Genomic DNA, 13,912 nt, shown 5'->3' with positions numbered 1-13,912 from the left:
GTTTAGAAATTAAATTTAAAAAAAAAAAAAAAAAGAGGTAAAGAGGCTGGGCGCGGTGGCTCACACCTGTAATCCCAGCACTTTGGGAGGCCAAGGCAGGCGTATCACGACGTCAGGAGATCGAGACCATACTGGCTAACACAGTGAAACTCCGTCTCTACTAAAAATACAACAAACTAGCCAGGTGTGGTGGCGGGAGTCTGTAGTCCCAGCTACTCGGGAGGCTGAGGCAGGAGAACGGCCTGAACATGGGAGGCGGAGCTTGCAGTGAGCCAAGATGGTGCCACTGCACTCCAGCCTGGGCGACACAGTGAGACTCTGTCTCAAAAAAAAAAATAAAATAAAAATAAAAGAGGTAAACAAATATCTAGTGAAAAATAACTTATAAATATGAGTATATTTAAGTTTTTCATAAATGGAAAACTTAAAAGCAAAAACCCATCAAGTTCCTAGGGAAATGTGTATAACATATAAAAACAAATTCATTTTCAAAAGTTCTAATTGACTAATGAAAACCCAACAAACAGCCAGGCATGGTGGCTCATGCCTGTAATTCCAGCACTTTGGGAGGCCGAGGCGGGGGGATCACAAGGTCAGGAGTTCAAGACCAGCCTGGCCAATATGGTGAAACCCTGTCTCTACTGAAAATACAAAAACTAGCCGGGCATGGTGGCAGATGCCTGTAGTCCCAGCTACTCAGGAGGCTGAGGCAGGAGAATCACTCGAACCCAGGAGGCGGAGGTTGTAGTGAGCCGAGATCAGGCCACTGCACTCCAGCCTAGGAGACAGAGCGAGACTCTGTCTAAAAAAAAAAGAAAAGAAAAGAAAAGAAAACCCAACCAAGAGAAAATCACATTTGATTGTCAACTTTAAACACATGGAGAGGAATAGGCCTAGCAATCACAGCACCAGCCAGGTACTGTGGCTCACGCCTAAATTCCTAGTGCTTTGGGAGGTTGAGGCAAGAGGCTTGCTTAAGGCCAGCAATTCAAGGTATCACAGCTCCTGTAATTCAGATATTAACTCAATATAATGGAAGGAAATCTTTCCCTAGGAGACAGTAGAATTCTGTGCATAAGACAGGATAAACTCAGCCCAAAGTGCACTAGCCACAGTGATGATTTTTTAAATAGAATTCTAAAGTTAGAATATTGTTGAAAAGCTGCCAAATTCTCTGAAAGACAGAAACACATGAATGAACACACATAATATAAAGTCTACCCCATGCTGCATATAAATGCTAGTTTATTTTTGTTTACTCATGGGCACTAATTACTTTAATGGAGGCAGAATATTTTAATTATGACAGGTAATCAATATTACATGACTTGTCAAATCTAGCTAATTAATTTACTCTGTTGTATAACCATAATACATCTAAGACATCTAAACGCAGTGAAAATGCCTTTGTGTATTTTTGTTGTCTGGAAGTCTTTTAAAAATTCCAGGCTTTTTCAGTACCTCTGAGAGATACTTCTATATGATTTTTTCCTTGTGAAACAAACAACAGATACTGTTGCCAAAATTCTGTCATTATACACAGTGACTGAAGACCGCCATGCTCTAGCTAATCCGCTGGACAACGAGGCACTATGCTGGACACTATGAGCAAACAACAGGAAAAAAAGGAAGACAACGACCCTATTCTAGAAAGGCTTACGATCTGTGTCAACACTGGGGATTTTTTCCTTTAGCTAACGAAATGGAATCAATCAAATACTGTTTTTGAACTTTCCGTAGTCATGGTGCTACTTTTATTAGTGTGATGAGCAGAAAAGCCTTAAATGGCTTTGTTAGGTCAACTAGCAACGACCATCACTGGAGAGTAAGTAATGCAGAAATTAACTGATAGTAATGATTCTGCCTGCATTAGACCAAAAATAAACCTACGCTGAACTCTGCAAGGTGAATGAAGAGATGAGGTCACTCATAACAAAAAAAAAAAAAAAAAAGGCAAGAAATCAAATAAGCAAAGAGTTTTCAATAAATGATTCCCTATAAAAAGCAATAGAGCATAGTGGTTAAGAGGATAAATCCTGGGTGCAAACTCATGGGTTTGAATGCCCACTTCACCACTTACTAACTATGACCCTCAGCGAGTCAGAGAACCTTCCTGCATCTCAGTTTCCCCATCTATAGACTAGGGATAACAACAGTACCTGTCTCCTAGAATCGTGAAGATTAAATTGCTTTAGGTGTAAAGTTTATACATAGCATCTTAAGTCGCAGATATGACATCAAAAGCATAGGAACAAAGACAACATTAACTGGATTTCATCCACATTTAACACTTGTATGCTTCAAAGGACGCCATATCAAGAAAATGAAAAGATAACACATAGAAATGAAAGAAAAATCTTGCTAATCATATATCAGATAAAGGACTCATATATAGAATATATAAAAAACTGTTACTGGCCAGGTGCAGTGGCTCCTGCCTGTAATCCCAACACTTTGGGAGGCCAAGGTGGGCGGATCACCTGAGGTCAGGAGTTCGAGACCAGCCTGGTCAAAATGGCGAAACCTCATCTCTACTGAAAACACGAAAATTAGCCAGGCATGGTGGCAAGTGTCTGTAATCCAAGATGCTCAGGAGGCTGAGGCAGGAGAATCACTTGAACCCAGGTGGTAGAGGTTGCAGTGAGCCGAGATCACGCCACTGCACTCCAGCCTGGGTGACAAAGCAAGATTCCGTCTCAAAAAAAAAAAAAAAAAAAGCAAAGAAACTGTTACAACTCAACAATAAAAAGACAAAAAGACAACCCAATTTAAAAATGGGTGACTATCTAAATACATATTTTTTCAAAGAAAATATAGAGATGACGATAATCACATGAAAAGATGCACATCATTAGCTATAAAGGACATGCAAACCCAGACTACAATGAGACACCAGGATGGCCACAATCAAAAAGGCAACAAGTACTGACAAGGAAGCAGAGAAATTAGAACTTGCAGTCATTACTAGTAGGAATGTAAAGTGGTACAGCCACTTTGGAAAACAATCTGGCAGTTTCTGAGAAAGTTAAACGTTGAGTTGTCATATGACCCAGCAACTCCCCATCCGAGGCATACACATAATAGAATTTAAAACATATGGGCCAGGCACGGGGGCTCACACCTGTAATCCCAACACTTTGGGAGGCTGAGGTGGGATCACCTGAGGTCAGGAGCTCAAGACCAGCCTGGCCAACATGGTGAAATCCCATCTCTAGTAAAAATACAAAAAAAATTAGCCAGCCTTGGTGGCGAGCGCCTGTAATCCCAGCTACTCGGGAGGCTGAGGCAGGAGAATCGCTTGAACCCAGGAGGCAGAGGTTGCAGTGAGCCAAGACTGTACCACTGCACTCCAGCCTGGGCAACAAGAACAAAACTCCATTTCAATCAATCAAACAATGTCCACACAAATGTTTATAACATCATTATTCATAATAGCCAAAAGGTACAAACGATACAAATGTCCACCAACTGATGGAATGGAAAAACAAAATGTGGCATATATATATATATACACACACACACACACACATACACAGAATGGAATATTATTCTGCAAGAAAAAAATAAATGCATACTGACACAATGCATACCGACATATGCTGTACGGATGAACCTTGGAAACATACAGTAAGTGAAAGAGGCCAGTCACAAAAACGACATACCATTATATGTATGATGCCATTTACATGAGAAGTCCAGAACAGGCAAATAATAGAGAAAGAAAGTAGCTTACTAGTTGCTGGGGGGTAAGGCAAGGACATAGGCAAAGGAGAGTGACTGCTAACGGGTACACGGCTTCCTGTTGGGGTTATGAGAATGTCCTAAAACTGATTGTGGTGAGGGTTGCACAACTCCGTAAATATACTAAAAGTGACTGGATTTTGCCCTTTAAATAGGTAAACTGCATTAAAACTAGTTTGTTTGTTTGTTTAAAAAAAAGCACCTTACAACATTGTCTCTCACATAGTAAGTGCAAACTGCTAATTTTTATTACAGGAAGAAGAAACTGTCCTCAACATGAAAATGGAAAAAGCAACTATGAGTTAACTAAAATTATCCAAAAGATCATTTTATGTAAAGTAGTTGCTAAATGTACATGAAATGTTTAGAAATTAAATTTAAAAAAAAAAAAAAAAAAGAGGCCAGGCACGGTGGCTCACGTTTGTAATCACTTTGGGAGGTAAAGGCAGGATTGCTTGAGGCCAGGACCAGCCTGGTAAACACAGAGAGACCCCATCTCTATGAAAAAATTCAAACATCAGCTGGGCATGGTGGTGCACACCTGTAGTCCCAGCTACTCCAGAGGCTGAGGTGGGAGAATTGCCTGAGTCCAGGAGTTCGAGGGCGCAGTGAGCTAGGTTCGTGCCTGTGAATAACCATTGCACTCCAGCCTCGGCGGCAGAGTGAGAACCTGTCTCCCAAAAAAAAAAAAAAAAAAAAAATGAAATGAAAGGAAAGGAAAGGAAAGGAGAAAAAAAAAAACAAGAAAAAAGAGTTTTAAGAATCATGTCACTTTAAAAATGCAGATAAAGAACACAAAGGCCTAGCTGCTGGAAATGCAGGGAGGGGAAGCTTAGTTCTTAGGATAAGAGATGGAAGACCCCCCCGAAATCCGTGAAACTCTTCTTCTGGTTTTGGAAACGGTGGTGGGGAAAGCTGGTAGGAAAAGAATTTGGAAATAGCTTGCTTCAAACATTATGTCCATTTAAAACTCAAAAATGAAAAGAAAGTGATGTAATTTTGTGATAGCTTCATGTGAATGGGTTTTCCAGGAGCTGAACACTTTCACAACCCCTGAGAGAGTGTTAGCTATTCAGACGGAGAGGCTGTGGAGAAGCAAATTGCATTGCTCCTAGGAGCTGGGAAGATTCCCTACCAGCACTGTCACTGCTAACACATTTGCAAGGGTTTAGAAACCACCAACGCTTGAAAGACAGGTATGATTTCAGTAGCAAGTCAGTCCTGATGCAAAGGTCCCCGTGAGCAGAGGCCAGAAGGCATTAGCAGGAACTGGGGTGGCCTGGAAGGCAGGAACCAGAATGTGGGGCCAGGACAGCATCTCATTCTCTTTACTCGCTCTCCCATTGGTAAAGAGAAGTCAGGTCCACACGTTTCTCATTTGGGACCATGACAGAGGATGTCCTCACACACCAAACACTGGTTTCTGGGTCCTTCCTGGCGGTTTTCACCTCTACAGCAGGACCCTGATGCACCCTTGAATAACAAAGCCTTACAGAATCTCCTCACTTTTCCTCCCAGCACTCTAAACTCCATTTCACCTCTACACAGCCTTATCTTGAAAAGCTTCAGAAATCTTTTTAAAATGCCTTATCTCAACAAACGCCTGATTTTCCTTACAGCTCTGAGCTACTTCTATATGGTGGACACATCTAATTCTCCTACAACTAATGCGACTGACACACTGCAATGCGGTATTTTATAGCAGGCATAACCAGCCAAACTGGGGCTCAGCAACTCGTACTGGTCAAATACCAGTACATTCAACATCCATTTCATTTGTCATCAGTGTTGGCGGGGCTTTCAGTACCTCAGTGGCACAAAGTCTACCCTCCTGACTGTCCCCCAGATATCTTCTCATCAGCAACTCAGTTCTCCTGAAACCCAAACTAAGTATTTATTGTCCTTTCTCTACACATTCTACAAACCCCATCAGGAAACTTAGCCACTGGCCTAGAGAAAGGAGTAAATGCAAATATTAAAACCAACGCCTGCAAACCTGAGGCAACTTCATTTCGGAACCAAGATGCACGAGGAGATGAAAGCGAACGTGTTAGTCACAAAGCCTGCGTAAGCACAGCCATCTGATTTCAATTCTAGGCTGTTTTCATTTTGTACTATTTACTCTGTCATTGTTTCTCATTAAGTCAGAAAATAATAGAGCCCATCATGAAATAATTAAGCAGTGTAATAAAAGAGGTTTTTGCTGTATTAATTACAGAAGATATTACAAAGGGAAAGAAAAATCTGCCCCTGTAAAAAAATACAAGATTTCTTTTCCTGTTAAGAACACAGAGACGAAATGCAGTAGAGAATGAACTCACGTGGAAGGGAGCACAAGCCACAAATCAGAGCAAAGTCATGATTACAGATGAATTCAAAATTAACAGGACAAACATGCTCAATGCATTCAAAGAATGAGAGGCACAATTCTCCAACCATTCACTTAGCCATGCTAGAGGAAGAAGCCTCCTCGAAGCCTCCTCTTCAACAGACAACGTAAAGCAACGGGGCGCCCATCAAGCAAGGACCCATCAATCATCAGGCTTTTAACAGTTCTGATTTAAAGTTACTTAAATCAGAATATTCCAAAGATGATCATCCAGAAATTTTAACCATTCATTCACATCACCATGAAACAAGCACTTAAAAAAATAACCAAAAGAAACTAAACACATAGATCATGTACCTGGATCAATGAGAACTTCCTGTGCCCCTGGAAGAAAGAACAGATTATGGTATTTTATTTGGAAAACAAAACTACTTTTAAAAATAACTACTAAAACACATTTCATAATTCACATAGCCTGGAGAAAAATCTGACTTGTATCTGATCAGAAAAGCAATTCTGAGGAACGGTATGTTACAAGTTTGGTGCCTTTTTGCTTCAGACAGGAAAAGATAAAAGAAAAGCTACTATTACTCATACCCTAAACAAATTGTTAAGTGCCTCCTCACCTCTCTGCCTTCCCACTTTCTATGTTCATGCTCCCAGCTCTTCTTTTTTTTTTTTTTTTTTCTCTCTTTTCTGAGACACAGTCTTGCTCTGTCACCCAGGCTGGAATGCAGTGGCATGATCTCGGCCCACTTCATCCTCCGCCTCCCGGGTTCCAGCAATTCTCCTGCCTCAGCCTCCTGAGTGGCTGGGATTACAGGAGTGCACCACCACACCCGGCTACTTTTTTGTTGTTGTTGTTGTTGTTGTTGTTGTTGTTGTATTTTTAGTAGAGACAGGGTTTGACCATGTTAGCCAGGCTGGTCTCAAACTGCTGGGATTACAGCCATGAGCCACTGTACCCGACTTCCCAGCTCTTCTTAAACAAATATGAGAATTCCTTATTTCCACAAATAAGCCAAGTGACAAAGGATAACTATTTGCACAAATGTATGTCAGCAACCTAGAATGGGGGAGAAAAGGTGCCAGAGGCTCTATGGAACTTTTCACAACCCCCCTAAAATACCTCTCTCTCTCTCTCTCTCTTTCTCTCTCTCTCACACACACACACATGCACACACACAACAGGATACTTCATCAAGTTAAAGATTTCCAACTTTTAGAAGCTAGCTTTGTAGTTAGTTTAAAATACAAAACCATTAACTTCACTATTATGAAGAAACTTTTGAAAGCCTTGCTGGTCTGCTAAACTACCCAAATATCTGTGTGATCCAATTAGACTTCTCTATAGAACGCAATTTCCCATCATGGCAAAACACACCTCAAGAGGTACTGGTTCCAAGAGTCATGTTTATCATTAGCTATTCTCATTTTTAAACATATTAAGAAGACTCAAAAAGGTATGTCCCAATAATCTTATGGAAATAGCACATCTATTCAATTGTCTACACAGAGAAGAGGCCCCATGATTATAATGCTATTTAAGAGCTATTTTGTGTACAGTCATCTCTGTTTGTAAAAGCAGACTAAAAATCACTGCAATCTTGAAGCCACCATTAAAATAAAAAACAGGTGTTTTCCATTGAATAGCACCTTTATGCCAAGCATGATGCTTAACAAATACCATGTATGACCTTCAGAGCAACCCTACAAAATAAACAGGTATTAGCCCTCACTGTCTATGGGGAGACGGAAGCCCAGAGGAGCCGAGGGAAGCCCCACCATCGCACAGGCCACGACACCAGGTCCCAGGTCTGCACTGAGCAGACATTCAGCTGCACAGACCTTGAGGACGTCTGGATTACCAGATAATCCTACAAACATTTTGTTCTGCGAAGAACCTGGCGAAATATATCATACTATGCCATGTCCTTTAGCTAGGGGACATGAGTTAAACCTTTGATGCCTCGGAGTTATTATCACAATCATCAATCATTTGATTATTAGTATCATCAGCCTCTAGTGGACTGATTTCACAGTAACCAAACTTGCAAGAGACTGATGTAGGAAAACTGGAGGTTTAACCATTAATGTAATAGGGGACACAAAATTATCAATCAAACCAAAATATCAGGGTTCAATGATTTTCTCTTCAAAGGCCAAATCACCGGCAGGAGGTAAGTGAAGTCAGGTCCATACGTCTCATTTGGGACCGTTGCAGAGGATGCCCTCACACACCAAATGCTGGTTTCTAGGCCCTTTCTTAGTGGTTGTCACCTCTACAGCAGGATCCTGGCACCTGAATAACAAAGCCTAACACCACCACCCCTGTCTACAAGATGAAGGGAGGAGGCCGATGCTTCAGTTTGTTCCTGTTGTAAGATGAGCCTCTGTGAGCCTCTGTCTTTCGTTTTTATTTAGGGGCATTAAAGTGTTCAGATGGGGAACTGAATACCACTCCCTTCCCTGAAACAGAATTCAGTAGTTGTATTTTGTTGAAATACAAATCAAGGTCGGGCACGGTGGCTCAAGCCTGTAATCCCAGCACTTTGGGAGGCTGAGATGGGCGGATCATGAGGTCAGGAGATCGAGACCATCCTGGCTAACACGTGAAACCCCGTCTCTACTAAAAAATACAAAAAACTAGCCAGGCGAGGTGGCAGGCGCCTGTAGTCCCAGCTACACGGGAGGCTGAGGCAAGAGAATGGTGTAAACCCGGGAGGCGGAGCTTGCAGTGAGCTGAGATCCGGCCACTGCACTCCAGCCTGGGCAACAGAGCAAGACTCCGTCTCAAAAAAAAAAAAAAAGAAATACAAACCAAGTTCATCTAGAAAACTCCACTTTCTCTGAACAGGAGTTTTCTAGATGAATTTGATGGACTAAAGTTCTGTTACAAGGAGAAACCTGCTGCCTACACAAATGATTAATGCAAACCGCCGTGCACTCTCTGTGGACAGTGGCCAAGACACAAATGCCAATGCTGCATAATTCTCTCTGCCCCACCCTTTCCATACGGGCCAGCCCGCTGACTGATGTATAGATGTACACATGGAACTATAGACATGCTGATACCTCCAAACGCCTGAAGCCAATCTACCAACGCTCAGCCCGACTGCCAGGGGTTTTTTGTTTTGTTTTTTGTTTTTCTGTTTTGTTTTGTTCTTTTGAGACGGAGTCTCACTCTGTTGCCCAGGCTGGAGTGCAGTGGTGTGATCTTGGCTCACTGCAACCTCTGCCTCCCAGGTTCAAGCAATTCTTCTGCCTCAGCCACCTGAATGGCTGGGACAACAGGCACGCCACCACTCCCAGCTAATTTTTTTAAATTATTTTTAGTAGACACAGGGTTTCACCATTATTGCCCAGGCTGGTTTCGAACTCCTGACCTTGTGATCTGCCCGCCTTGGCCTCCCAGGGCTGGGATTACAGGTGTGAGCCACTGCGCCCGGCCAACTGCCAGGGTTTAAATCCCAGCTCTGCCACTTACTGGCTCCATAACCTTGGTCAAGTTCCTCAATTTCTCTATGCCTCAGTTTCCACATCTGCAAAACTGGGATAATAATCCAACCTACCTTACCTGGTTGTTGTGAAGATTAAAGGGTTAAATTGGTTTATGTAAAATGTGTGTAGAGGCCGAGGCGGGTAGATCACTCAAGGTCAGGAGTTTGAGACCAGCCTGGCCAACACGGTAAAATCTCTACTAAAAATACAAAAATTAGCTGGTCATGGTGGTGCACACCTGTAATCCCAGCTACTTGGGAGGCTGAGGCATGAGAATTGCTTGAACCCGGGAGGCGGCAGTTGCAGTGAGCCAAGATTGTGCCATTGCATTCCAGTCTAGGCAACATAGTGAGACTCCATCTCAAAAAAATAAAAATAAAAATAAATAAAATGTGTGTAGCACATTTTAAGTGTTCAACAAATGTTATCAGTCAGATGTGGTGGCTCACACCTGTAATTCTAGCACTTTGGGAGGCCAAGATGGGCAGATCACCTGAGGTCAGGAATTCGAGACCAGCTTGGCCAACATGGCAAAACCCTGTCTCTACTAAAAATACAAAAATTAGCTGGGCATGGTGGCAGGCGCCTGTAATCCCAGCTACTTGGGAGACTGAGGCAGGAGAATCATGTGAACCTGGGAGGCAGAGGCTGCAGTAAGCCGAGATCACGCCATTGCACTCCAGCCTGGATGACAGAATGAGACTCCATTCCCCCCTCCAAAAAAAAAAAAAAAAGCTATCTGTTACAGTGATTTTACAAATCTCCCTTCTAATCATCCTTTGTATTTCCTTGCTAGTCTAAATAGCAAAGGATATCATTGTTTCTGTGTTTACAAAGAAAGAACTGTCCCCCATGACCTACTTAAACTGAGGGGGAAGACAGCACTTGCTCCCCACTCCTCTGGTTTCCACAATAAAGGCTTTATCCTAAGCAATGCAGACCTCCTGCCCACCCCCATTCCTCCCCCACCCAAGGGGAGTGAGTTGTGAGATGAGTTTGTGAGACAAGCTGGGCACGTGAACCCCTTCTTTCGCCCTTGGGTGCTCACTCAGGAAGCACGGGGGATGCTCTGCTCCACCACGCCTATGTCTGACAAGGACAGTGCCCCTCGTAGGAAGGCCCGCTGTGGCCCAGAGCCACCAGATCTTGGATATACAGTAGTAGGATGCCCATTTTTCTTCATCCCTCAAATTCATGGAAAATGTGGGGGTTGTTTTTCGTTTTTTAAGACAAGGTCTCGCCCTGTCGCCCAGGCTGGAGTGCAGTGGCAGAATCTCAGCTCACTGCAACCTCTGCCTCTTGGGCTCAAGCAATCCTCCCACCTCAGCCTCTTGAGTAGCTGGGACTATAGGCGAACATTCCCAGCTAATTTTTTGTATTTTCTGTAGAGACAGGATTTCATCATGTTACCCAGGCTGCTCTCAAATTCCTGGGCTCAAGCGATCCACCCACTGTGGCCTCCCAAAGTGCTAGGATTACAGGTGTGAGCCACCATGCCTGGCAGAGAATGTGGCTTCATCACTAATAAGGGCGGCATTTTTATTCTCTACCTGCTTACTCTTGTCTCGTCTCTCAATTGCTTGTTGAAGAAAACAAGAGTGTTATTGTTGGGCCCCTTTAAGCCCCAACATATACTAATCCGCAAATAATTCTGTGGCTTGGGTAGGGTCAAGATGCCTATATAACGGCCATGTCTCTAAACCTGCAGCTAAATTATGGGTATAAGAACTACTGACCCTCCTCAAGTATTTCCTTCATTTTCTAACTGAGTCTTTCTTCATGAAAACATTTTTCCTATTTCAATGCCTTAGTAATTTCCAGACACTATAAAATGATGGCTTCATATAAAATAATAGCTAATGGTCATGAGGTATTTTGAGACGACCACCATGCTAAACATTCTGCACACATTCTAATCCTCACAATTCTACAAAGCAGAAATTAGGAGCCCCTACTCACAGATGCAGAGCGAAGAGGTGGGGGACACCTGGGAAAGAACTGTAGGACCTGTGTTCAAACACAGGTCAGCTGAATTAGGCTTTTCCATGACACCACACCACCACCCACTAGCAAACATGCAAAAGTGGGTGCAATACTCAGGGAGTTCCAGATTCCTTTCAGCTTTAAGGTGCTCCAGATGGTTTCTATCTCTTTTATAAATCATGGCTGACTGGTTTCTAACATTGGAGAAAAAGTCCAATTTCACCACTGTCCACTTTACACATCTGAAATTTTCATGCTGAAATGACATAATAAAAATAAGATAACTAGAATATTTTTCCACGTATCCAAATATAATGGGCATAGTGCTATTCTAAAGTATTAAACAACAACAACAACAACAAAATTCAGATGAAGGAAGCCTTGTTTAAATCTTCTTTCACCAACAGGAAAATTAGGACATTAAAAATATATATATGTACAACAGCGCCACCTATGGCCAGAAAGGTCTTTCCAGGTTGCTGAAAAAAAAGGAACAAATTTAATTGTTGGCATAATAAGAAATGATCAACAGGGCTTTTTAAAACACGATGCTCAGAGACCATAACTAAAAGTGTAGCTAGCACATATTGAAATCTGCTTCAAGGAAGGGACCAGTATTCAGTATTTAATCCAAAAACTTTAACACTCCTAAATATAAACAGAAGACACAGACTCATAGAAACTAAGAACAGGAAGAAAACTCGAGCATCTGGCCCACTCTCTTCATTCTACAGGTAGTGAGGTTGAGACCCAGAGAATTTGTTCTTCTAGCAATCAGTGGCAAACCTTTTTCCTAGTCCTTGGATTTTACACTATACCAAAAGCCACCTTAATCTATACCAACCCTACAATCATAAAAGTCATGTCAGGATGGGCGCTGTGGCTCAGCCTGTAATCCTAGCACTTTGGGAGGCCAAGGCGGGTGGGTCATGAGGTCAGGAGATCGAGACTATCCTGGCTAATATGGTGAAACCCTGTCTCTACTAAAAATACAAAAAATTAGCTAGGCGTGGTGGCAGGTGCCTGTAGTCCCAGCTACTCAGGAGGCTGAGGCAGGAGAATGGCGTGAACTCGGGAGGCAGAGCTTGCAGTGAGCCCTCCAGCCTGGGGGCAGAGCAAGACTCTGTCTCAAAAAAAAACAAAAAACAAAAAACAGTCACGTCTATATATTTCAGTCAGTAAATAGCCTGAGTGTCTTACAAAAAAATACTTCCCAAAGGACTGGCAACTAACTATTGATCATACAATTTTGTTGAAATACAAACACATTTATTTATATATTAAAACAGCATAATCGGTCAAGCCCAGTGGCTCACACCTGTAATCCCACCACTTTGGGAGGCCGAAGCAAGTGGATCACTTGAGTCAGGAGTTGGAGACTAGCCTGGCCAACATGGCGAACCCTCGTCTCTACAAAAATTAGCTGGGCATGGTGGCACACACTTGTAATCCTGTTACTCAGGAGGCTGAGACACAAGAATCACTTGAGCCCAGGAGGCAGAGGTTACAGTGAGCCAAGATCATGCTGCTGCACTTCAGCCTGGGCAACAGAGCAAGACTCTGTCTCAAAAAAAAAAAAAAACACACACGCCGGGCGCAGTGGCTCATGCCTGTAATCCCAACACTTTGGGAGGCCGAGGCAGGCAGATCGCTTGAGGTCTGGAGTTCCAGACCAGCCTGGCCAACATGGTGAAACCATGTCTCTACTAAAAATACAAAAGTTAGCCAGGCGTGGTGGCGGATGCCTGTAATCCCAGCTACTCGGGAGGCTGAGGCAAGAGAACCACTGAAACCCAGGAAATGGAAGTTGCAGTGAGCCAAGATTGAGCCACTGCACTCCAGCCTGGGTGACAGAGCGAGACTCTGTCTCAAACAACAACAACAACAAAAACAAAACATGATCTATTCAACAGTGTCCCCTTGTAGTCAATCTATAAAGGAAAAGTGATGTCAAATCAACATTTCTACTTTTTTCATCTATTACAGATACAGAAAAAAAAAATCAAAATTTTCTCAATCACAAAAAAGATAAGCCTGAGGCAGGAGAATAGGATCTAGAGGCAAGGAACCTAACATTGTTTCACACCAACTTCCTACAACTAAATTGAAAGGAAAACCCTAACTTTCCATGACTAAGTAACAAAAGGACCAGAGACTGCTCCCTTTGACCTTTTCTGCATAGCAGATGGGAAATTGGCTGTCTGCAACCAATCAGACTGATTGCGGGTGGAGTCTTCGTTTGCATAGACGTATAACTATGTCTGCTTTTCATCTGCATAGAAGCATAACTTTGCAACTTCACCTTAGCCTCGGATTGGTTCCTTTTTGCAACCAATCAGATGTGTGCACAGGAGTGTG

General features: G+C 42.7%; 1 protein-coding gene across 1 annotated transcript in view; it reads right to left on the bottom strand.

The window, feature by feature from the left end:
* The window catches only part of TRAPPC9 (trafficking protein particle complex 9), a 727,471-nt gene that overhangs the window by 674,800 nt on the left and 38,759 nt on the right, over positions 1 to 13,912 (bottom strand). The window contains 1 exon segment of the mRNA XM_011938129.1: positions 6,428 to 6,454. Within this exon segment, the coding sequence (XP_011793519.1) occupies positions 6,428 to 6,454 (27 nt within the window).

This window comes from Colobus angolensis, unplaced genomic scaffold (assembly GCF_000951035.1).
Source record: "Colobus angolensis palliatus isolate OR3802 unplaced genomic scaffold, Cang.pa_1.0 Scaffold17, whole genome shotgun sequence".
Lineage (NCBI taxonomy): Eukaryota > Metazoa > Chordata > Mammalia > Primates > Cercopithecidae > Colobus > Colobus angolensis.
This window is presented reverse-complemented; position numbering and strand designations above follow the sequence as displayed.